This window comes from Osmerus eperlanus, chromosome 10, assembly GCF_963692335.1.
Source record: "Osmerus eperlanus chromosome 10, fOsmEpe2.1, whole genome shotgun sequence".
In the NCBI taxonomy this organism is placed as follows: Eukaryota; Metazoa; Chordata; class Actinopteri; order Osmeriformes; family Osmeridae; genus Osmerus; species Osmerus eperlanus.
The window spans coordinates 15,462,958-15,487,673 of NC_085027.1; the positions used below are offsets into that span (position 1 = coordinate 15,462,958).

Sequence of the window (24,716 nt, forward strand, 5' to 3'; positions counted from 1 at the left end):
ATGTCACTCCCCTTTAAATAGAGTACACCTCCAGGTCGCCCACAGTCCAGGTGAAGGGCAAGATGGAGAGCATGTCTTTCACCCAGCTGCTACTGAGCACTCTCTTCCTTCTCTGTCCATCGGGTGCCGAGGAGGAGAGTGAGGCTTTCGCCTGCCCAGAACACCAGCAGGGCTTTGATAGCTCCTGTTATGAGTTTGGGGGTCTCCGGCGTTCTTTCTTCAGTGCTCAGGGTTGGTGCGAGCGAGGTGGAGGACACTTGGCATTCATCCATAATGAGGAAACCCAGCAGTTCCTTCAGAAGCACCTGGAGTCTGAAACGGACTGGTGGCTGGGGCTCGCCCCGGCCTCCACAAACCTCACTCTGGATTCTTCTGCTGCTGAAGGTAAGAGGACACACAATGGTGTATTTGCAGATGAATGACTAGGATCGTGTAGAGGGGAACACTATTCTTTGTGGGGTTATCCACTTTCCTCAGGGCCCCTGTCGTGGCTGGATGGCTCAGATGTCAGCTACTCTAACTGGGTGAGCAGTCCAGCTCCAGGGGCTGGCTGTGCCCACATCCTCAGAAACTCAGGCTTCCAGTGGGAGGCCACAGCCAACTGCAGCCAGGAGTTCACCTTTGTCTGCGAGTTTGGTTGGTATTTTTTGTTGTTTGTTTGTGTGTGGACAGTATGAGACAGAGAGTAACATCATATCGCTGAATCCCATTTATTTTCCTTTAACAGAGTCCGGTCGCACTATTGCATGTGCACACCACAACGCCACACTGCAATGCGGTTCTGGTCAAGTGATAGAGGTTGATGACAGCTTCTATGGTCGTAAAACAGCTCATTACTGCCGTTTGAGCCCAAATCCTTCACCCACATCCACACAGGAAGAGTGCAGCTGGATGGATGTTGTAGATTCAGTAACAGGTACTTAATGGTGCATTTTGTATTACGTCTGAAAGAATATATTTGTTTGATTGTGTGTTAAGTTACATCTCTATCACTTCGTTAAAAGTTTGTGTAAATATGATACATTTCATCCACACTTATCTTATCCATGCCTATCTCTACCACATTCACATGCTTTCCTTGACCACTATTAGTTTACATGTTCATTACAGCATAAGGAAACTGTGGATGAGATCATTATGGTCTGGAGTCAACACAACAGTGTTTGCTGTAGTTAATCATATAGCTTTCAGATCTTTCAGATATCAGTCTCCTGATGCAAACATCAGACCATCTATCACAAAGCTGACTGGTGTACATTTAGTTTTGTAGAACCTGTTATATTCAGAAACCCTGGAGCAGACGTGTACATATTGTAAAACAAACACAGCTCCAAGAAAGAGCTCAGAAAGATGTGCCCAACATTAAATTGAATTCCACTTATGCAAGCAATGTTGACATAGCACCACAAAAGATGTATTTGTGTCAGACAGAAAATCCTTATAACCACAGAGATGATAATAGCAGGTTGAGAGACTGAAATTAAAGCAACTAGATATCCTTTCCTTTCAAATGACTGGCTTTGGTGGAAGTTGATCGAATTCAAACACACTCGCAAATATTGACCAAAGCATTTAGGCTTTTTATTAAGCTTGTGTTTAATCTACGAATGGCAAACATATAGAGAATTTACGATACTAATGAACATTAGTCTGCCCTGATAAAACTATTTTTCATTATTATTGTTATTCCAAAAGCATAGATAGTTGTGTAAGTCATCTACAATGAATATGACTGTGTAACTCATTTACTCATCGATTATAAAACTGTGTCATTGCAGGAGATTGTCATGGGCTGCAGGTGTGCCAGGCTACTGTAGATGTGACCTCTTTTGGTGAACCCTGTCCTGGACTTGGAAGCTACCTGTCTGTGGAGTACCACTGCAAAGAGGGTCAGACCCCACACCCACACCCGAAGCACACACACACACACGCACTAACATTCACACACAAGGGTTTCAAGGCTCAAGATAGACATTAACTTAGTCTCTGGTTGACAGCTCTGCGTTTGTCACTGAGAAAGAAGGGGGTGGTCCATGAAAACATCACGGCCACAGTGAAATGGCTCCTCCAACCATTCCAGGGCGACCTCACCTGCACCCTGAGGGCTGGAGATGGACACCTTTTCAGTCCCAACACAAATGAGTTTGTTGGAACATCTCAGTCTAGCTACATTGAAAGCATTATAATTATTTTTACCACCCACAAATAAATGTGAAAAAATAAATGGTACTACTGTATATTTTTCCCATAAGGTTAGAGAGCAGTGTGGTTCATAAATACAGCCATCCAGGAGTCTATTTGGTTTTGGTGGATTGTAGTACCAGTGAATGGCATGTTACGGTTCAGAAAACCATCACCATTCAGGAGCCTGTCGGAGAGTTTGGTGTCATCAAATGCTATAGCCCAAACCACTCAACAGATGGCGCCAACTGCAAAGGTCTCTATGGGAGCCTATTGTTAATCCAGGTAGAAGTGGAAGCTGGTGGGTATTACCTTAACCAACGCAATCCAACATTGACCAATTTAAGACCAAATCTTGAACGCGTAAGACAACATTTCTGTCAACAGGTACAAATGTGACCTATAGAATCCAGAGTGGGGACATGTTGGTGTCTCACTCATCTGTGGTCAGAGGAATCATTCCCCACAACATTACAGTGGGTCCAGAGGTTCAGGAGCAGCTTGGGTCTGGCTGCCACCAGCTAAGCCTGAAGGCGTCTAACGGGGTCACGACCCCTGGAGTGTCCACAGAGCTGCAGGTGTGCCTGCTGGAGCCAGTGGAAGGCTTGCAGGCCTCCTTGCTGCTAGAGGAGGGCCAGTGTCCAGACTCCCACCTCCCCATCAGTGTCTCTCTGGAGCATGGAGCTCCAGCACAGCTCCTGTTCTCTGTGACTGGAGACAACAAGACTTTCTCTGAGACCAGACACATGCACAACAGCAGTCTGCAAGTTTACAACATCACACCAACAGTACAAGGTAATCATACTCATACACAGGCAACACATTCCAGATAGTCTATTTTTTCATGCAGTAAGACTGGATGTTTGGGTTACAGGATATTTCCAGGTGAAACTCAAAGCCTGGAATGTCTTCTCATATATGGAGGTGGATGTGGAATTATGGAACATAACCGCAACCTGTGACAACAATTTCGAACCTTCAAATAAAGAGGATGGAATCACAGTATGCTAAATTGAATCACATTTACTTCTTTTTTTCATGAATGGATAACCTTGTCTTTCAAACTTTCAAAATAAGTACAATAATTTCTTGCAGAATTTGAACACACTCTCAGGCTACATAGCAATAAAATGAAGTACTGAATTAAAACAAATTGTTGTGACTAATGCATATCCTACATTTCTATTCATGCCTTCTGAAGGAGGACCATATTATAATTCCCAGGACCACCATGTCTATTACTGTCACTCCGTCCACTGTTGTTGACTACAGTAATAGTGTCACACTTGGTTTAACTGGCAACAATGGAATCAATGGAGGAAATAAACTGTATTCGTGGCAATGCCGTAAGAAAATAATATTCATAACACTCTAAAGTAAACAACCTTTCACAAAGGTTCAGGTTTAGCTTAGTCAAACCAAAAATCTAAGAGAATGTCAAATGTCAAAGACAGTCATTTGTTTACAGTATATGAATAGAGATATGTATTCCTTGAACAGAAATGGTATGGTTAACTATGGTCTTTTTTCACGTTTGTTTCCTACAGAAACTTCTTGTAAATGTGATCAACAAGTTGATATGGTGCAGACTTTGGACATTCTGGCAAGCTGTCTTCCAGACCCTTTCTCTTATTATGTTTATACATTTACTGTATGGAACGGTAATGGTAACAGTAATAACCAGTTGAAGAGTGATTCTAAATGCATCACCGTCACACCACAGGCATACTCAGGAGTCAGAATCATGTAAGTTGGGTAATTGAGTTCTAACCTCAAACTTTCTGAGGCATCCCTGAGGATATGATTGTCACATATACTGTTTTCCAGTTGTCTCACTAATTGCGACGTAGTGGATGTAAACACAAACGTCTTGGTGAGACTGGAATGTACAAGTTGTCCCACAGTGGTCTGGAGTATCGAGGATTTCAGACCTTATAGTGCCTTAAATCTAGCGGTGGGTCCGAGATACCTTATTTAATTTCTAAATAGAAAAGTAAAACATCATTTAAATTACTGTGTTTTTGACAGTATGTTGCATAAACCTAAATATATTGAGTGGTGTTTTAAGTACCATAAAACCAGCAAAGTAACATGTGTGACTCTTCTTTCAGGGACCCATCAAAGACTGCCATGAACAGGCAGGGACAAAACCCCTGATACTGAACAGTAATGGTGTCAGTCAATACAATCTGATGAGTAGTAATCTAAAAAATGCCCAGGCCATATCTGAAAATATCATAATTGTAGCTTATGGTGGGTATTGTTTTTAATACAGTCAGCTAAAAGTAATTATTGGGTGACTATCCTTGACAGTCATATCTTGTTCCATCTTAGATAAGACAACTCCTGGCTACACCAAGTACACCGTCCAGATACCACGTTCAACAACCACCTCTCCTGTAACCACTCCCTCCCCTGTAACCATCACCACTTCTCCTGTAACCACTCCCTCCCCTGTAACCATCACAACCTCTCCTGTAACCATCACCATCACCACCTCTCCCGTAACCACTAATTCCCCTGTAACCATCACCACCTCCCCTGTAACTGTTACCAACACTTTTGGGTGTAGCATTTCCCCTTCAAAGGGCACAGTTCTCAGTGCTTTCAATATCACCTGCACACAAGCCTCTTGCACGGACTGTCAGTACTGTTTCCAGACTGACAGTGGTGAGTATCTCAGTGTGGCAGTATTTCTCATCCAGGGGACTTTCTCACTAAGATAAAAGCAATCAGGTCTTTGATCTAAAGAGCAAAACAATTTCCTCCGTGTCCCAGATATGCACCTCCGCTGTAGTGATGTAAGCAAAGTGAACTCTGTCTACCTCCCCTTTGGCGAAAGCATCAACAACTACAAACTATCGGTAGTTGCTACAGTCACAGACAAGATCACAAAGACCAAAAAGAACACTATCATCACAACTGAGGTTTGTCATGATCGACTCATATGTATTCCTTCTTCCTCGGGTCTACTCTCGATGCTCATTCCAGCTTTACCACGTTGCTGTGTGGAGTCATCAGTACTGTTCTGGTTGTCGTGTGAGCAGGTGCGTCCGGCCGACTCCAGCTCTACAGTGCAGGAGCTCCAGTCTGCGGTGGTGGACTCTGTCGCCCAGCTGCAGCAGCAGGGGCTGCTCTCTGGAGAGAACCTGGGACAGATGTTCCAGTCTGTGTCTGACATGCTGAACGAGAACAACGACGACGAGCAGAAGGAAGGCAGGGAAAAGGTGAGAGTGTAGGAGAGATGAGATATTGTGTTATGGTGAAACAAGACGCAATGTACGCTGGACAGAAATTATTATAAAACTCGGTTAGTTTGAAGTTGAGGTCACCCAGATGTGGATTTGATCGATCACAATTTCTACTGTTGTCCACATTACACCCATTTCCATGTTTAGTAACGGGTCTTTCACAAAGTCTCTTTAACAAAGACATCTCTCTGCTAAGCTAAGAGAGCAGATGCTGACCATAATTACTGAAGAGGAGAAGGTCGCCCCCTGCAGGACCCCGCTGAGTGTGCAGGTGACAGCCAGAGCAGTCTCAGGACTCACCATACAGGGCAGTGAGCTCACTACCAAAGCCCAGGTACGCCTGAAAAATATGTCTAATTGCACAAAAACAAAACACACTAGCCACACATACAATGTATACAAAACAATCACTTCGTCACTTTGACCTCATGAACCATGGTTCAGTGAAACTGTGTTCTCGCTAGTTCGTGAGTTATGTTGTGCGTGTGCTTCAGAAACAGGCAAGTTCTCTAGTGGCAGACCTCAGCTCCTCCCTTCTCGCCATGAACATCAGTCAGGAAGATGGAGGGGATGTGTTGAATGCCGCAATTGCAATAGTACAGGTGGCCAGCAACCTTTTAGAGTTCTCTTCAAATGTAAGCAACTATTATTGTATTTTTTTACCTTTATTACTTAAATGGTAGAACTGGCACTGCCCTTCTTAAATACCCAACCTGTCTTTCACAGAGAACCATCTCGGACTATATTGTCAGTAGCTTGGCGTATGTACAGAGCGTATTGTTGATTGGAAAAAAGGTCAACGAGGGGCCGACCATTATACGCACTGCTAAGATCAGTGTGTATGTTAAAAGGTATGAAAAGTGTGTGGATAGGAAGTTAAAAATACAGAACACCCACCTGTAGTAATGCCTTTCATTGTGTCTCTTTCCAGAGCATCTCCAGAAACCCTTCAAATGCAGTCGATCATCGTTCCGAAGAACACCTCCTCCAGCTTCTCCCTCCCTCCCCTCCCTGCTGACGTCCTTCCTCTGGAGGAACCGGTGGATGTGCGGGTAAGACTGTGAGAGAACGCGAGAGAGAAGTTTGTTCTGTAGCTAATATTATTCTCCATTGGTCTTTTCGATGTCTGTTTTTCAGATGCTGAGTTTGGCAAATAATCCATTCTCTTGGAGTCAAGCAGGAAACATCAGCGGTGTTGTCGGCTCAATGTCTATCAGCAAAGAAAATGGCTCAGTCATTCCCATAGAGAACTTTGCTGAGGAGATAGAGGTCAGAGCAATACGACATGTCATCATGACTGAATCGACGAACACATTGTTTGGAATGTACAACATTTACTTTATTGTATACATAATGGAAATCATGGACCAGTAGATGCAGTGTCATGTTTGAGATGATATTGAATCAATTGAATTATCAATTGATAGATGCACATAAATGTGATGGTAGATTGTAGAATTGCCTGATAGTATGAACATTTCAACAACCTCTCTTTTCATAGAAAACTATTTATGAAACTATGGAAACCTCACCTAAAGCATCATACAAATGTGTACGAAGCTCACTTGTTTGTCAAATACTTCCCTTTCAATCACAGATATTATTGCCCAGGCTGGATGGAGAACAGGTGAACAGTACAATCTTGAACCTGAGTAACTACAGCACTCTGAAGATCAACGTTACTTCACCTGATGTGACGCTGGTGCTGAGGATGGAGCCATCAGAGGACTTGACCTTTAAACTGTTCCTGAGTGATAAGAACTACCCCACCACAGCGGATTATGTAGCTAAGACTCAGATGCCACATCAGGGTAGCAAACGAGGTACAGTATGTGGAAAATCTTCTTAATAGTTTGTTACTAGGGTATTCTACATTGTTGGTACAGGATAGAATCTTTTGTCTCCCTCATATACTCCTCTGGAAACAATGGGGACATTTACGGTTTGTATCTGGTTCTCATGTTTCTCTTAGAGGAGAGGTACATATGGGTGCTGGCTCCCAGTGATAGAGGAGGACATGTTGGGGAGCACTACCTTGTGGTGCAACCCATTGTGGAGGCAGGGGTTAAATCAGTAAATGCCAGCGTGTCTGTCACCTCCATTGCTGCCCAGTGCAAGTATTGGAATGAGTCTCAATCAGCTTGGAGTGAGGCCGGCTGCAGGGTAAGTACATCACATCTAATGAGCAACTCGCAAAGTAAGCAATATTGGTCTAATTCTGGTGACTCTGGTCTTTCCAGGTTGGCCCTCTCACCACCCCGTTTGTCACTCAGTGCCTATGTAACCACCTGACCTTCTTTGGAAGCTCTTTCTTCGTCATGCCCAACGTTGTGGATGTGTCTCGCACCGCAGAGCTCTTCTCTACCTTCACTGAAAACCCAGTGGTTGTTTGCTTTGTGGGCGCCGTCTTTGTAGCTTATCTCCTGGTGGTCGTGTGGGCACGCAGGAAAGACATCAAGGATACTGCCAAGGTCTCTATCAAAAAGCCACTTAGGCCATTTTGTAAAAATAAAAAAACATAAATCAGAAACACCATTGTTGATATGGCAATGTTACTTTTTCAGTGTTTGTATGTGTGTAAGATACCTCAAATTGTGTCCAGGTAAAGGTAACAGTACTGGAGGACAACGACCCTTTGGCTGAGTATGGCTACATGCTGAACATCAGCACAGGACATCGACGTGGTGCCTCCAGCTCAGCTCAGGTCAGACAGCTTCAGAGTCCAGCCCCCACAACAACAACAACAACAACACAGGGTGCCACAACAGCTTCAGCTACCTCTAGGTAACCTAGTTCCCCTTTCCAGGTAACCGTGACTCTGCTGGGCACAGAGGGGGAGAGTGAGCCCCACCACCTCACTGACCCTGACAAACCTGTGTTTGAGAGGGGTGCAGTAGACACCTTCCTGCTGACCACCCCCTTCTCCCTGGGGGAGCTGCAGAGCATCAGGGTGTGGCACGACAACTCTGGAGAACACCCGAGCTGGTAGGGAATGGGCAGGAAACTCACATGTTGTTGAATGAAGAGAGGAACCAATACATTCACACATACTCTTATGGTGTATTACAATATAACAACAACAATAATAACAACTATAATAATAACTAGAGAGGGTACCATTTCTGGGGAAATTGTGGGGTGTGCTTGCATCGGTTGCAGCTGGGTATGTTTCCAGGCTGTGAATATCAACACCCTGTATTTTTCTATGCCCTTCGACTGGTTAGTTACTGCGATTACCACACAGCAGAAGTCTAGTAGTTAGCTAGCGCTACAATTTACCGGGGCTAGGTCTGAATCTAGAAGCAAAACGGAGTTGCCAGCTGTAGGTATGCAGGTAGCAAAGCTAGTGCTAAATAACTATTTAGCTGGTCGGCTCCATGACGCCGGGTAAGTAGGGCTCGTGAGACTGCTCTCCAAAAGAACAAAAAAAGGGGAACCAACTTGTCTACCTACATGTTCGTAGGTAAGACAAGGGGGGGGGGGGGTTTCTTGCAGGAAGATTGTGGTTGGCCGGCCCCCCAAAATACCAAATCTCACAAGGGTTTTGGAAAAGTTGGCAGCCCTGTAATAATAGTAAAATAAGCATGAATCATATATATAATGCAGATATTTTCCGGATGCTGAGATGAAATCATGTTTTCCTGCAGGTACGTAAACAAAGTAATGGTGCAAGATTTACAAACTGGGCAGAAGTGGCACTTCCTCTGTAACTCCTGGCTTGCCATCGATATGGGAGACTGCCTTCTAGATAGATCCTTCCCTGTTGCCACTGAAATGGATCTAAAGAGATTTAGGTGAGATGAAAAGGACCATCCTGTAATTGATCTAAGAACCCTCCTCCATGATGTATTTAAGTACAGTTAATATCGATTGTATACTGCATCTTTTCAGTAACCTGTTCTTCATGAAGACAGCCAAAGACTTCCGTGATGGTCACATCTGGTTCTCTGTGATCAGCCGTCCTCCAAACAGCACCTTTACATGTGTGCAGCGAGTATCATGCTGTTTTTCTCTGCTGCTCTGCACCATGTTGACCAATATCATGTTCTATGGCATCCCGACTGACCCCTCTGAACAAACAATGGACCTGGGTAAGATATTATCCACGGAATTGGTGCTCCACAACGTGTCTGGACTTAAAAGTGATTAACGCTCTCTGTTACTTTATCCCTATATCTGTCACTCTGAAGGTCACATTGAGTTCACCTGGCAACAAGTGATGATTGGAGTTCAAAGTTCTATCATCATGTTCCCCATCAATCTGCTGATTGTGAGTATCTTCAGAAACACCCGCCCCCGAGAGAAGAAGCCTGGTCAACCCAAGACAGAGGCCTCCAAGCAGGGGAAAACTGGCCGTGTGTCTCCATCACAGCCTCCTTCTCCACAGATGGAACACAAGGACATCACACCAGACACTGTCATCAAGGTAGAGTTATCTGGATCATTCTTTCACCCTTCTGTCAGTCTGAAGGTTTTCTTCAGGTAGCACGTTTGTTCATTTTCTTAGGACATCAAGAGGATAGCCCAGTCTCTCTCCAAGGCCATGAAGAGCCCCATGCCTCGTCTGGAGTTGGAGCTGGGGTCTGGACGACAGGCTGACATCAACACTCTGCTCTCTCTGGTGGAGGACATTATCAGACAGCAGAACCGTGCAGGTGGAGAGTTTTACACTGATGTCTGCAAGAGAGAAGGATCTCTCCTTCTGTCTTTAGGTTCAGTTGAACTACAAGGTAACAGTTTTTTCGGTCAACATTTCGGTAGATTGTTACATCTGTAACGTTTTATACTTGACCAGAGTATTTAATTGGAATGCCTTTTCCCTGCTGGTGATTGGAGACACCTGAACTTCACTCATGAATATTAAATGATTGAATCTGTGTTTAGTGTATTTGGTCTGTGTTTAAGGCTAAGGATGTTCTTTGTGATATCAGACAGCAGCTTGTGTGGGAGCCCTGAGAAAACTGTAGACAGGAGCCAAAAACGGAGCAGCAACAGTCAGTATTTGTACAGGCAGCTCCGCCATGTTGAGAAGGAGTTGAGTCTACTGGGACCTTCTCGCTTCCCTAACCCACACAGCTATCAGCGGGCTGTGCAGCAGGTCCAGGGCATGAAGGGATTACTGGAGTCCCAGCTCTCTTCCTCCAGCCTTGGAGGGGACCAACCGGCATGCAGCATCAGCCCAGCAGAGAGCCTCGACGAGGACACCAGCAAGAGGAAGTGCTGTTCAGGAGGGCTGCCGTGGTGGTTTGTGTTTGTGGGCTGGATATTGGTGCTCGCCACTAGCGGTGTGTCCGGATTCTTCACTATGATATATGGGCTGCATTATGGGAAGGAGCGCTCCATCAGCTGGCTCATCTCTATGGTTGTGTCCTTCTTTGAGAGCCTCTTGATCACACAACCACTTAAGGTCAGTCACATCAGGTTAGGGCACGATGATAAATTACATGAAATCTACCTACGTTTATATGACGGGGTTGTTTAATGTGCGTTTCTTCAAAACAGGTGCTGGGATTTGCTGTCTTCTTTGCTCTTGTGCTTAAGAAAGTTGATCAGGAAGAATATGGTGATCCTAAGGTCGATGGAATTCTCAAAAACCCAGGTACTTAATCTTCAGGTTAATCTTCAAGTTTAACCATGCCCTCCTGTGCTTAAAAATAAAAAATATTGTAACCCAGCTGACTAAAGAGACTACATTTTTAAGAGGGCTACAACAATATAGTACAGTATCTGACAACTACTACAAAGAGGTCCAAAACAAGGCCTTTTCTACCCCCAGATGAAGCTGGTGCGATGCGGGCAGCCAGGAGGGACAGCACATGCAGCTTCTACCAACCCCCTCCTCCAAGTGACATTGAGAAAATAAGGAACAACTTGATGAAAGAACAGAAGGTCTTTGCTCTCATCAGGGAGATTCTAAGTGAGTGGGACCTCTTATTGTAGATGTTGCTGTTTCATCTATTTTTGTGGATAAAAACCCCTCGAAGATTAACTCTGTGTTTCTTTTTCAAGCCTACATGGGGTTTATGTGGATGTTACTCCTGGTGGCTTATGGCCAGAGGGATCCCAATGCTTACTTCTTGACTCGACACATCCAGCAGAGCTTCACCCAAGGAATTTCTGACAACATGAGTCCTGGTGATGTGTTCACCTGGGCAAACACCTCTCTACTAAACAACCTGTTTGGAGAATATCCAGGTAACATTTTCTGTTATAAAGTGAAATATTCAACTGAAAATCTATGGCAAATGCCATATGGGAACAGAGCAGTGTCCTGAGCATAATGTCCTTGTCTGGAATAGGTTTCATCACAGATGGGAACTCCAAGCTGGTGGGTAATGCTCGCCTTCGCCAGGTGAGGGTACAGAAGAACTCGTGCCGCGTTCCCCGCTCCATGCGCCAGTCTGTGCCTGACTGTCATGCTCCCTACTCATGGGAGGTGGAGGACATGGGCTCATATGGGCCCGGCTGGAACCGCTCTGTGGGGGACAACTCCTCAGTGAGCCTTCGCAGCCCATGGAAGTACCAGAGCCAGGCCCGACTGAGGTCATATCCTGTCTGGGGTAGTTTGGTTCTGTACAGAGGAGGTGGCTTTGTGGAGGAACTGGGCCCAGACTCATACAATGCCAGCAGGTACAGAATTTTTTGTACTAAAGTACTACTCCCTGTTAAGTGTAAAGACAACCATGAAGTGTGGTTTCATCCTTGCCATATCCTTGTTTCTACAGAACCATTCAGTTCCTGTTTGACAGCACCTGGATTGACATGTACACCCGGGCAGTCTTCATAGAATTCACTGTGTATAATGCCAATGTCAACCTCTTCTGCATTGCCACTCTCATGCTGGAGACCACTGCCGTAGGTGAGTGACTGTGTCTGAGAGCAGCACATGACCTTGTCATGTGGTTTTCACATTAACAAAGGTGGTTTACTGTACATGTCATCTTTCAGGGGCGTTCCAGTTCCGCAGTGAGCTGCAGAGTGTTCGTCTTTACCAATCGACTGGTGGTCTTCACATCTTTGTTATGGCCTCTGAGGTCGTCTACTTTCTCTTCATCCTGTATTATATGTTTGTTCAGGTGAGCGACTGAAGCACAAGCTAATGTCAAACATATACTTTTGGTAATATTTTTGTACTGCTGTGGTACAGTAGTGGAACACTTATCTGGCCTCCTCACAGGGCAAGCTGATGAAGCAGCACAAGTGGGGTTACTTCAGGAGCAAGTTTAACCTGGTGGAGTTGGCTATCATCGTCCTGAGCTGGAGCGCTCTGTCTGTCTTTATCAAGAGGACTCTTCTGGGAAACAGGGACATGGCCTACTACCACGACCACAAAGACCAGTTAGTTCATAACTATCATAACTCATAACTATGATCCCATGTGTATCTTTTTGTTAGGCATGATACTGGCAAGAGGAGTTAAACTCCTAATGAGGTCATTTGAAGAAGTCTCAGTTATTACTAGAAGAAGCTCTGGATGTTACTGTTAAATAGTAGACTTTCTATTATCTGAATGTTCACTGTGACACCAGTGAGACCTGTTTGAATTGAAAGTAGTAAAATTCTCACATATTTGCAGGTTTGCTAGTTTCCATGCCACAGCGACTGCTGATGCTGTGCTGGGCTATGTGATAGCCTTCCTGGTGCTGCTGGCGACAGTCAAGCTCTGGCATCTGATGAGACTCAACTCCAAGCTGCACATGATCACAGCCACACTGCAGAGGGCCTGGACTGACATCTCAGGCTTCCTGGTGGTCATCACCATCATGACTCTTGCCTACTCTATCGTTGTATGGGTGACCTTGGTTGTGTACATGAGGTTGTACAACTTGTACATAAGGATATCGTATAACCAATTCTTATTTCAACTGATTGAATGTTTTTTCTCTCCAGTTTAATTTGCTGTGTGGCTGGAGGCTGTCATCATATAAGACCCTCATGGAAGCTGCTCATAACATGGTCAGCTTGCAGCTGGGCATCTTCAACTATGATGAGGTTGGTTAACCCTTGTGTTATCTTCGGGTCATTCTGACCCATCAGTCATTGTGACCCACCGTCGTATTGCGACAAATTTACCGCATACAAAGACAAAGTGAAGCATTTTCTTTTAACAGCTAGGCTGTCTCAGACCCCCCACATTGCAAAGGTTAAAAGAAAATTATTTTAATTTGTTTTTGTATTGGGTAAAATTGGGTAAACACAATGATGGTTCGTTATGAACCTTTGGGTCATGTGACCCGAAGGCAGCACGAGGGTTAAGCATAAGATTGATCACAGCTACTACTGAGGTGTTAGTGATGAGATGTTCTTCTGTTGGTGGTCTGAATAGTTTTTTTGTAATCCAGGTTCTGGATTATAATCCAGTCTTGGGTGGGTTCCTCATTGGCTCCTGCATCGTGTTCATGACCTTTGTGGTGCTGAACCTTTTCATCTCAGTCATCCTGGTGGCTTTCAATGAAGAGCAGAAACATCACAAGGTAGTAGCTATCTTATTTTAGTGTATCAAGTGGCCCTTTCAAAACCCTACCACCAATTTACAGTATAACAGTTTAAAAAGTGAATTGTCTTGTGTGTTTCCCAGCCCTCTGAAGAGGAGGAGATCGTGGACCTGATGCTGATGAAGCTCTGTGGTTTGTTAGGGATCAGGTGCAAGCAGGGCCAGAAAAACCTTGGAGAGAAGTATACCACTGCCCCTGCCATCAACAAAGAACCCTCCACTATCTCTTTATAGACTCTAAACATATTTAATACATTTATCAAAATGTAAGTATGCATATATAGAATGAATTGATGTTTAAAAATATACTTTTTGTGTTTGCACAATGTTCAACCCCAATTTTTGGGGGAGACTATTGGGTGTTAATGTATACATCGAGCTCAGGCTTCATTGTATTTTGAAAAGATTCACCACCAAACCAAAATATATCCCATTCCGTCTTTAATTCTAAATAAAATATGAGGGTTCTTCTTTTCCCCCCCAAAAAGATAAATACAGTGTCCTGTATACAAAAACAAAAGGGGTAAACAAATACAAACGTAATCTCCACCATAAACAACATAGTTAGATCAGTCCAAACTGGCAGGGCATGCTCATTTCTTCTCCTTTTTGTCATCTTTCTTGGCATCGCCCTTCTCCTTCTCTTTTTCCTTGTCCTCTTTCTTTTCCTTCTTGCTGTCATCTTTCTCCTGACCCTCCTTCCTTTCAGCATCTCTGTTGGCAATCTTGTTGTTAATGAGGTTGTGGAGGGCAACAACAGAGCGGATGAGGGAGGCCAGGTAGACCACCAGCATCTGGTCGTTAGTCTTAAGGTAGAAGGCCTTAATGAACTCCTGCAGATTGACATCTGGTAGCAAGTTGAAGACATCCTGCAGATGGTAGATGATCTGGTGGTTGATGGGTAGCTTTCCCGTGGTCACTTTCTCAAGATAACTTTTGATATCCAGTAACTTGCAGTTAAGTCCCTTTAAGCCGTGGACCTGGTTGGTGATGCGCTGAGACAGGGTGCCAACAGTGGTGTCCTTGATGTCCCTGTGCACAGAGAAGAAGAATTAAATCAAAATAATTTACACATTGACCTTGCATTCATTATATTCAGCAAAGTGTCTCAGTGGACCATAATTTCAACACTGGTTGTGGAGGTGTGTTACCTAAGTAAATGCTCGACACCCACTTCCTCAGCCTCCTCAGCACCAATTTCACTGGTCACGTGTTCAAATGTCTTTGATGTCGGGGTGCCATCCTGAGAACACGTACAGTAGTTAGCAAGCAGATATTCCAATTTTTTTATGTAATCTTAAAGTACAGTTCCAGTGTTTGGTCAACCTAACCATAGGAATACAGTAAAAGGGCATGCATTCTACTGCCAGTCCTCGTGATGATTAAAACCATACATCATGCACTTCCTCCACAGATATGTAGGCCTCCGTTGGTAGACCCAAGTCTTTGGGTTTTACATCGATTATGACAAGGACCTGGAAACAACAAAAGCAAAAATGAACACGCAATACGTCATAATCTTGACATGGTTGCTAAAAAATGCACTACTTACAGAGTTTGTACAGTATTGCTTTATTAGTTCATTGATGGCGATGTCATTCTTATGTAGTTTTGGGCCAGTGTGATACCATCCAACTATTCTTTCCCTTGCTGAAATAGGAATAAGAAGCACACAATTTAAATAGCTATTTAAATGTTCTGATTCTAATCAAGAAACAAGAAGATCATACCAATTTAAATGGAAACTATTTTAATTATAAGTGTAATATTTTTGAATAGCCCTTACCATTAACTTTCTTAAACATCCCGTACATGTTTTCCAAGTAGTCGTGATCCAGGAACCAAACAGAATCGTCCTTGTCATCTTCGTCAAATGGTACTGCAAGGTGGGCAATAGTAAGACGTTTTTAAAAAGGTCTCTTTTGATAACCTAAATACAGGAGACACACGAGGTAGGATATGGAAACTAACACATCTGAGAGCTGTTAACTGCATACCTGCAAAGCTGTTTGACACATCAAGAACCTTCTTATGCCATGAGCCAAGGAGCACACCCACAACCCTCTTCTGACTTCCAATTTTACCGATTCTGGTGAAGAAAGAAAAAACAAAATATAAAAATGTGAGTCATGATAGCTAATCATTAGATGCTGGCAAGGCTAGTCGAGCTAAAGGCTATCACAAACCAATTGCTGTCTAATGTTAGTTTTCGTAGTGTGCTACAGTGCAGTGTTGCTAGCCGCCGTCAGACAATGAGTCCACACATTTCGTGTTGAAAGGCGCATTCAGCATATCTCACCTGTTAAAGTGGTCTACCACACTCAAAAGAACTAAAGGATGGACAACAACGTTTTCTACAGCCAAATCCGGCATGTTGATCCTAAAATTATAACAATTTTGAGAAAAACTGATTTTCTAAGAGCAATGCAACTTCACTAGCTAGCCACTGTTAGTGTTTCTGTCGCAGAATCTGCGTCATTACCACGTGACTAATGATTGCGTTCACTGGGGTTACAGTGCGCTGCAGTTTTGCAGTTTAAAGAAACCAATTCAAAACATCCGAATTTATCAATGACATTAAACAAAATAAGTGCTTGTAATTTGAACAAAATGGTCACCTTAATACAAGAATTGTTCAGTTGTAAGTATTCATTATCATCAACATTAAAACTATGTGTTTCAACTTCTATTTAGCATATGTCCAACGCTAGAGGGCTGTAAAATCCACAGACTATGAAAATGGTTATTCTTAGTCTTTTTAAAACGTGTCTTAAAAATGTTCTACTTGGGTAATAAGAAAATGGCTGTGAATAAGATTGAATGGATCTACTTCTATTTCTGAATCTGTTTTTTTACCTTTACATAATTGTCGGCTACCCTACGCTCCCAGCAATCCTTTACAAAAGTTTTCCTTGCATAGTTAAAACATTTAACATGTCACGTCAGAGTTCATATTAATCTGTCCTTTGCAAATCCTAATACATGTCTCTTGGGAATGGTAAACGAATGCAGATGTCTAATAAAGTCATTCTGAAGACCAAGAGACAAATAATAAGTCTTCTGTGAGTTGAGGTGTGACAAAAAATGGGATGAAAGGTAAAGGCAGGAGGGAGTGTTATCAAGTAGTAATCAAAGAGTACCAATAAAGACATTAAATTCCAAGGACATGCCTACAAACCTACTACAGGATATGCTCTCACAACTAAGCGTATGTCCCACTCAATTTTCTCAGGTACGATGTACCTGGGAAAAGGTATCCCATCAGTTGACCTAAGTGGTTATTGATATCAATAGTGAAAAGGTTATGCTTGGTTTGTCTTGTGTAAACAAGTTTCCTTTGCAAATGTTCTGTTCACTTTTACAGTATGAGCCTGTTTTAAGTTTTTGAAGCTCTCAATCACGTGACAATCTGATTTCCCCCCCCCCCCCCCCTAGTTGTGTGTTCGCCGTTCATGTGTGCGTCACTGGAGGAGGCGTGGTGCTGAAGAAAAAAAAAGGACAAAACACTTGTCACCAGGCATAACGGTGCTGAGTAGATAGGAGTGTGTACATGCTAGTTAAGTTAACAAACCATTTGTAACATACGAATGTATACTGTCGTTTTTAATTTATTGCCAACACTTTCCCATCACAGTAAGTCTGTGACAAACAGGTATCTACTGCTAGTCTCTTAGCGACGTTTCATATCCGAGGGTGTCCGATTTCCCCTCTTCAGAGGCATTGCGATGCCCTCTGATTTCATATCCATTTTCAGCGCGGACCTCGACCTGAATTCCCCCAAATCCTTATATTCCAAAGGTAATACTTCATTTTCATGCTAAGCTTTGACTGTCCTTATGTCTTTATTGTGCTTTTACTTGTTTTCACAAGGATATAAGTAGGTGTTTGTGTTGGTGGGAAGCTAGCTGCACTGTAAACTGAGGACACGTGAGAGTTTCGTTAATACAGTCGTGGTGTTTTCAGTCAACCTTCGAAGTCATTCTGAAATGTGTAGTGAAGCTGTGACTGAGTCACATGGGTCGCGCCAGCCAGGCTAGTTTTTTTAGCCTCTGTTGCTACGTAGTTACAGATGCCATATGGCTTAGAGAGGTATGTATTTCACAATCGATTCGTAGGCAATGGACAAATAATAGCAATACCTCATTGCTTGTCAAAACTGTATAGGTGAGGTGCATGGGCAACATTTTAAATATGGCATTTATTTAATAAAGATATTTTTTATTATTTATATATATTCTATATTTATTGTTATACTGTTTACAAGTTAGTATTGTAATACAGAAAGTAGATAGTGCTATTGTGAGACAGAAAGTTTGCCTTTGGTGTTCCCAAGGCATGAATTGGAGTTGTTTACATACAGCCTGGCATGAATGTCCACGTTATCTGTGTAAACAAACATTTGTAAAGATACAAAGTTTTACTTAGTCTAGTTATTTGCTATCTAAATTCATTCAATTTGCCATTTAATCTCCTCATAGAAGCCACAAACCGAAGGGTCCCATTTTATTGGCCAATGTTTAAAGGTGAAATGGTATATTTTCAAGTGAAATGATCACTTTATTTAGCCTATAGCCTACTGTACCTGCAACACAAATACTGGAGTATAACATCTAGGCCTGAAGAAATGAACTTCCCCAGGAAAAGTTGACTTGAGTTGATGACGGGAACCCTGAGCTCTCTCAAATCTGCTTTAAGAAGGGAATGTTTATGGAAGATGCCATTTTTATTAAAACATACCCCATATCTCAAACTATGTATTCAATATCCTGTGTGCAATATCCAGGCAGCTCTTATAATCAGTACTACTTGGGGGGTGTTATCCACATCAAGTTACAATCAAGTCACATCTAGGCTGGGTAATAATGATCAGTGTATTGTAAGGGAAATTTAACTCTGTCCAATGCTTTGCTACGATTCTAATCAGTGCCTCATTTAAGGAATCCATATATTTGCTTGTCATTCAGCTATTTTAATTTCTAGCCTCTTCAAGGGTCACCTCAATATCAAACAACAGCTTTTGTATAGTTTCGACTCCCAACAGATGAAGTTGTGAGGTAAGTTGGTGTCTCTTAATCCTCTCATTGTCTACCTGACTGATTGCAGTTTCTATGCTAAAAGAGACAGGCTGCACAGAATAGCCTTATATAGCTGAATAAACACTGTTAGAAAATCTTCATGCAGAAGGCACTTTTCTCTGGTTAGCAGTGTAGTGCAGAGCTGCCATAATGGAACCTCGGATTGGGCCGAGAGTTTCCTATTATCAGGAGAGCTCATGAAGACCATTCCAAGTGTAGCCTAATGTTAGCAGATAGGCTATGTTATATTAGGGAAAGATAAGTAGACATCGTTAGAGAGGGCAATGTTGATAGATGGTTTGACAAATGGAATGAATGACTGGGGGAAAGGTCCGAATTTCAGTACGCTCTAGGCTGCTTACGTAATTTTAATCCAAAAGAGTTTGTGTGAGCTCCACTTGAGTTTGGAAATGCTCTAGGTTCAGGTTGTTGGATTTTGATTTGAGACTTGGGCAGTCATTCAATTGGTTTCAATGCTTTGCTTGAACTGTTCTCGGCGGTTTTAAGTGTGTGTATGTCACCCCCTGCACGTCCTCCGTGTTCCCACCTGGTTTAGAGAGGTCCTATGTGGGCCTCTTGGAGTACCTAATGAGCCCCTTGCAGAACTGCCATGAAAACCCAGTGATGGAGCCAATCATATGGCTGCTCACATCCTTAACCATAATGATAACATTCCCCTGAGATAATAACGCTCTTTAAAGAGATATTACATGCACAGGAAGCTGTAACAGGCCTATCAATAAGTTCAGTGGAAATGTAGAGGGCCTTCCTTACGTTGCCCAGCTTCATTTGGCTACACTTGAGGGTTCAGAATGGGATCCAGTGCTGTCCTGTACCAGATATGACTTTTGGTGCAGTGTGTAATTTATAGAATGATTTAGGTCCCTTTTGTTGTCACATGGCTTGGTCAACCTTGGACAGACTCGACCACAGATCTTAACCATGTCTATGGATCTATCTAACCTCGCCAACCTGACCCATGCCCGCTCACAGAGTCAATCATTAACCAACATAGGGGGAGCGGACTGCTTTCTGTGTGTAAACCTGGGTTTGCACTCTATTAATATTGACTCTGTTATGTTAAACAAACCGGACGGTGTGTGCTTAAAAATATCTAATTGCTTTGGATGCTCATAGATCTCGGATGATGTAAGATGAAAGGCTGAAAACAAAACAAATAAACACAGATGAATTGATCGGGATCAGAATGATTTGGGAAAGGTCTTTGGCGAAGCTCGTCTTAGTCCGTTTGTGAGTCATCTGCTTTTATTACGTTGGTGATAATGTCCTACCTGTTGTAACAGAGTTCCTGTACTCACTGTACTTTTATTATTCTAGGACTGTATGCACTTCTACCTCCCAATGTGCAGGCGCCCACAGAGAAAGTAGGAAGGATTACTGGCCTCCTCTTTTTAACTTTAGGATTAGGCTGGTTTTAGAGAGGCCAGAATCTAAAACAAACCAGCACTAATTTTTTGTGCTTCCACACACAGTTGACCATTATAATAATCAAAGCTACATGCTGCCTACTTTCACAGACTTCTACTGACGCCTGGTTGTGGTGACGGTGTGCAGAGTGCATTTTGGTACAAGTAATATACATATAAAATGTATTGTAATTCCTACACCGTTCACCTGATTTGGATGTAAATACCCTGAAATTAAAGCTGAAAGTCTGCACTTAAAGCACATCTTGATTGTTTCATTTCAAATCCATTGTGGTGGTATACAGAGCCAAAATGATGAAAATTGTGTCAATGTCCAAATATTTATGGACCTAACTGTAGGTGTGTTACACTGTCAAAATATTATAACAAGTCCGAAAGAGATTCTATTGAAAGAGGTACAGGAATCCACACACGGGTGGATGACAGACTGGCGTAGGTTTATTCGGGCTAATGTAGATCCTCAATCCACCTGCTTTGGTTTGCTTCTGTTTAATTTATAGCTTAATCTTTGTGACTGACTGTAGACACTGTTAGAAGGGCCTGCTATATTGGCCCCACCTAACATCCCATTGCTTCTCCATGGAAAACAGACACCTTGCTGCTTCTGGTTTGAATTAATGTTACATGTATCCACTTTCTGTGCTAGATTACCTCAGACTTGATTCAACCACTCTTACCACCATGTCCAGTGTCCACCAATTCGATGTTGGTTCGACTTTGTCTTAGCCAACTTAGTTTCCCCCCACTGTGTTTATATTTAATATGACTGGGCTGAAGTAGCTGCAGGCAAGTTCTTCAACATCTCTCCTACTCTGCTTTGGCATAACATACAGTTTTGTTAATGACCAGAGCTCATGCCCAGGAATGCAGAATCGGATTCCTTTGTATCCCATATCAGGTGTTTAAATATTGTGGCAAGTATGCTACCCTGGTAGAACTGCCACTCCAGACAAAAGCAGCCAGCCAGTTAGCCTAGTCCATGTTTTACTCCTCCATGTTTGTGAAGCCACCACATGTTTCAGTGTCTGTGGGTGGGTCGAGCGGGCTGCATGTAGGCCTCAAATGTGCGGATCCACTTGCAAGTGAGAATTCAGCGCATTCCTGATGAATGTTCCTGATGAAGCGGCGTGTGTTGGTGTTGACGTAATTGCGTGTAGCCTTCAGAATAAAGGCTTCTCAAGAAGAAGGTTAAAACCCACGAGGGACTGGACTTTTGATGCCACCCAGTGTTCAACAATATTTCTTTATATCAAGTAGCCTACAAGACACTTCCATCATGCTTAGTCTAACTGGTTTTAAATGCATCTTCAGTCAATTATAGTTTGACTTATCTGTCTGTAGTTGTCTTGTGGTCATGTACAATGTTGTCTTACATTTAGTCATTTTGCAGACGCTCTTATCCGGAGCGACTTACAGTAAGCACAGGGACATTCCCCCGAGGCAAGTAGGGTGAAGTGCCTTGCCCAAGGACACAACGTCATTTTTGGCACTGCCGGAAATTAAACCGGCAACCTTCTGAGTAATATCCCGATTCCCTAACCGCTCAGCCATCTGACTCCATCAGATGTCTTGTCGTTATGTAAATGGATTGGCAGAAGGAGAGAGCCAAACGGGTTCTTCAGCACCTTTTCTCCTGTGATCTGATCATGCGATAGTGTTAATGACTGGAGCCCCGTTGTCAACCCTCTTGAGTTATGACATGAGCAGACAAATGCAAAAAGTGTGCAGACTTGTTTTGAGCTATGACATTGGATCTGCCTAGCCTTGGACCGCCATTCCAGGCTCGTCAATTCACAGTACTTTAAAACAGGTTTTAGGTTAAGCTCGGTTACCTAACTGATGTATCTTTAAATCTTTTTTACTATGCAACCAAGGCAGGAAGGCCTCTGAAAGTCGTATCAGCTTGCCTTCACAACTTCCTTGTAAAAATCTCAGGGGGTAATGGTTAACACTAACCAAACTGCAGTTAAAACACTAATCAGCCCCAGGTCCGAATACTACGTCCTTGTGTGTTTACTGCATACTCGTGACTTTGTTTAGTCTCTACCTGTTCTTTCCATGAGTAGTTTAACCTTCAGAACCCCTAGCAACACATCCTGATTGGAACATCAACATACTCGTTTCCCTTGAAGGGCTGTTGTTCCTATCACTAATCTTGTCCTCAAACCAAACAGGTGAATGTTGCAATGATGAATGAGCTTAATGTGCCTCAGACTTCTTTTTGGCCAATACGCCAATAGCCCTCATAAAGATCAAGCCAACGTTTGTCTTCCTGGTTGGTTGACAAGCCAGTGATGAGGATGCTAGTTCCATGCTCATTGTGTTCTCTAGCTTAGCTTTTATCAGCATTGTTAAATGCCAAATGTGATTTAGTTAACATGCAGTCTGTGGTCTCATGTGACTCGAATTGATTACAGAGGGCTCGTGTTTCAGAACCTTTGTTTCAGGAGCAACTGGCTCAGGGCCCAGCTCTCATGTCTGCGTGGGGACTGTATTAGAAACTACAAGTGCCCAGGAAGAGTGAAAGATGACTTTTTACATGACCTGGTACTTCCCCTGGTCACAATATTGGAGAAGGCCCAGTGTTGAGTCCACTCTCCTCCCACACTCTCTCTGCCCCACCGTGAGACCAGTAAGCCTCTCTCTGATCTCACACCCAAAGCGCCAGACACTTTTTTTTTTCTCTCTCTTCAACTAAGACGTAAAATATTTAGAGGTGTAAATGTCTGATAGAGGCGTTTCCAGTGGCAGATTAGGAGACGTGGTTAGGTTTCAGGATAGGCTTACAGCTTCCTCACTCACTGCCAGGCCCTCGTTCAAAGAGCACTTCTGCTGCTAAAGCTATGTTACGTCGTCCATCCAATGATCACCGACACGATCTGCTGTCCCCTGGCCGTAGCTGTTTTAGATAACCCATCATTCTCTAGCCCCTCTGGATTCTGGGAAGGCCTGATCCCGATGCGGGAGGTGGGGAATTCCTGTTAAAGCTGACAGTCCCCTCTCACTCTGTGTACTATTGTCCCACCCACTCATCTGCCCTGTGCCACAGCCATTTCCCAACAGTAGATTATGTGCGGAAGGTATTTCAGGGCTTTCAGGCTATGCTGTGTGTCTAATGTCTGTTGGGGGCGGGGCGGGGAGGGGGGGGGGGGGGGGTAAACGAGACAGACATTCCAGTGCACCATAATGGTTGTGCAATTTCAATTTCCTGTGTTTTTATTCTTTCTTCGCGGGTCACCTGTTACTTCTCAGTCTAAGCAGAACAAATGGCACTTTCGGATTGTCCTATTTTCTTTGCTTCCCGCCTTCGCAAATCCATTGTATTTTTCTTTTTTTTCTTTCCGTAAGGTGCTTAGTTACTCTTCCTAAGCTGGTATGATTTGTTTTGCGTAGTATTAGGCCGTAAGGCTTGCTTGTAAACCTCTAGGTATATTTGGGAAGTTGGGGGGGGGGGGTAGTTCTGGTGGCATGATGGTACCGTTTTACACTGCCGCCTCGCAAAAAGAATGTTCCGAGTTTGACTCCTGCCCATGCCTGTCAGTGCGCAGGGCCTCTTCTGCGTGGAGTTCGCATGTTCTCCCCACGCGCTCACGCAATTTCCCCCCGCTAAGAACCCCCATAAAACGTGCTAAACATCTGCCCATGTCCCAGGCCGGGACATGTAGAGAGCCCGTGGGGCTCCTGTTGTTGCTCCTGACTGCCCTGGGAGGTAGGATACGTGGATGGGATAAAGAGGAGACGCATTTCTCGGGGGGCCACCATTGGCAGGCGTGGGTGTTCCACCCCTCCCTGCACACATTGCGTGCGAGATAAATAAAGGATCGTTCTTTATATCGCTCTCCTATTCTGAACCTGGACCTGTGATTGCGGGGGGTATTCTCAGGACGTCGCCACAAATAAGCAAACGTTGCCGCCAATGACCAATCGTTTTTTCCTGTCTTCTGCTCGCCGAGCACCCGCCAGTGCTCCTGTTCCCCCTCCATTGTTGTGACTAATTGAGCAGCAGACATACTAAAACCTTAATTGGATTGGGAGCAAAGTCGTCTTTGCTGATACTGGAGGCGTCTTGGTCTGGCTCCCAGAGGAGAGGCTGAAGGGCATCTCCAGCTCTGCATGCTCCAGGTGCAACTCGACACACCCCACACACCCGAGACTCTAAATGGGAGGTCGCTGGACAAGATTGGTGTGTGCGTGTTTGCGAGCCCAGAGAGTTGTGCTCGACAAGCTAATGGATCGCTGCCCCCGAGACCCACGGAATTCGCTGCGT

The 24,716-nt window shown here is 43.7% G+C and overlaps 3 protein-coding genes across 5 annotated transcripts in view; 2 read left to right on the forward strand and 1 right to left on the reverse strand.

The window, feature by feature from the left end:
- Positions 1 to 62: 62 nt before the first annotated feature.
- Positions 63 to 14,340, forward strand: LOC134028344 (polycystin-1-like protein 2). Its single transcript, XM_062471828.1, has 35 exons — positions 63 to 384; positions 478 to 636; positions 728 to 916; positions 1,779 to 1,889; positions 1,998 to 2,142; positions 2,262 to 2,482; positions 2,569 to 2,976; positions 4,960 to 5,108; positions 5,229 to 5,408; positions 5,629 to 5,766; positions 5,927 to 6,075; positions 6,155 to 6,283; positions 6,364 to 6,484; positions 6,570 to 6,701; positions 7,030 to 7,255; positions 7,405 to 7,595; positions 7,673 to 7,903; positions 8,035 to 8,136; positions 8,239 to 8,417; positions 9,080 to 9,226; positions 9,324 to 9,523; positions 9,623 to 9,858; positions 9,940 to 10,162; positions 10,364 to 10,839; positions 10,935 to 11,031; positions 11,209 to 11,349; positions 11,442 to 11,627; positions 11,732 to 12,062; positions 12,158 to 12,291; positions 12,381 to 12,508; positions 12,610 to 12,770; positions 13,009 to 13,219; positions 13,323 to 13,424; positions 13,775 to 13,906; positions 14,011 to 14,340. The coding sequence occupies exons 1-35, from the start codon at positions 63 to 65 to the stop codon at positions 14,158 to 14,160; spliced, it is 6,537 nt and encodes a 2,178-aa protein (XP_062327812.1). The 3' UTR covers positions 14,161 to 14,340.
- Positions 14,341 to 14,350: 10 nt separating this feature from the next.
- Positions 14,351 to 16,406, reverse strand: psmd7 (proteasome 26S subunit, non-ATPase 7). The gene is made up of 7 exons (XM_062471305.1): positions 16,226 to 16,406; positions 15,924 to 16,015; positions 15,713 to 15,805; positions 15,479 to 15,576; positions 15,321 to 15,401; positions 15,078 to 15,169; positions 14,351 to 14,958 (listed from the first exon to the last, which is right to left on the reverse strand). The coding sequence occupies exons 1-7, from the start codon at positions 16,297 to 16,299 to the stop codon at positions 14,520 to 14,522; spliced, it is 969 nt and encodes a 322-aa protein (XP_062327289.1). The 5' UTR covers positions 16,300 to 16,406; the 3' UTR covers positions 14,351 to 14,519.
- Positions 16,407 to 17,423: 1,017 nt separating this feature from the next.
- nfat5b (nuclear factor of activated T cells 5b) overlaps positions 17,424 to 24,716 on the forward strand; it is a 33,346-nt gene continuing 26,053 nt past the window's right edge. For all 3 annotated transcript variants that reach the window (XM_062472081.1, XM_062472083.1, XM_062472082.1), the window contains exon 1: positions 17,424 to 17,724. In XM_062472081.1, coding sequence (XP_062328065.1) covers positions 17,652 to 17,724 — 73 coding nt within the window. In that variant the 5' untranslated portion in view covers positions 17,424 to 17,651. The remainder of the gene's footprint in view (positions 17,725 to 24,716) is intronic.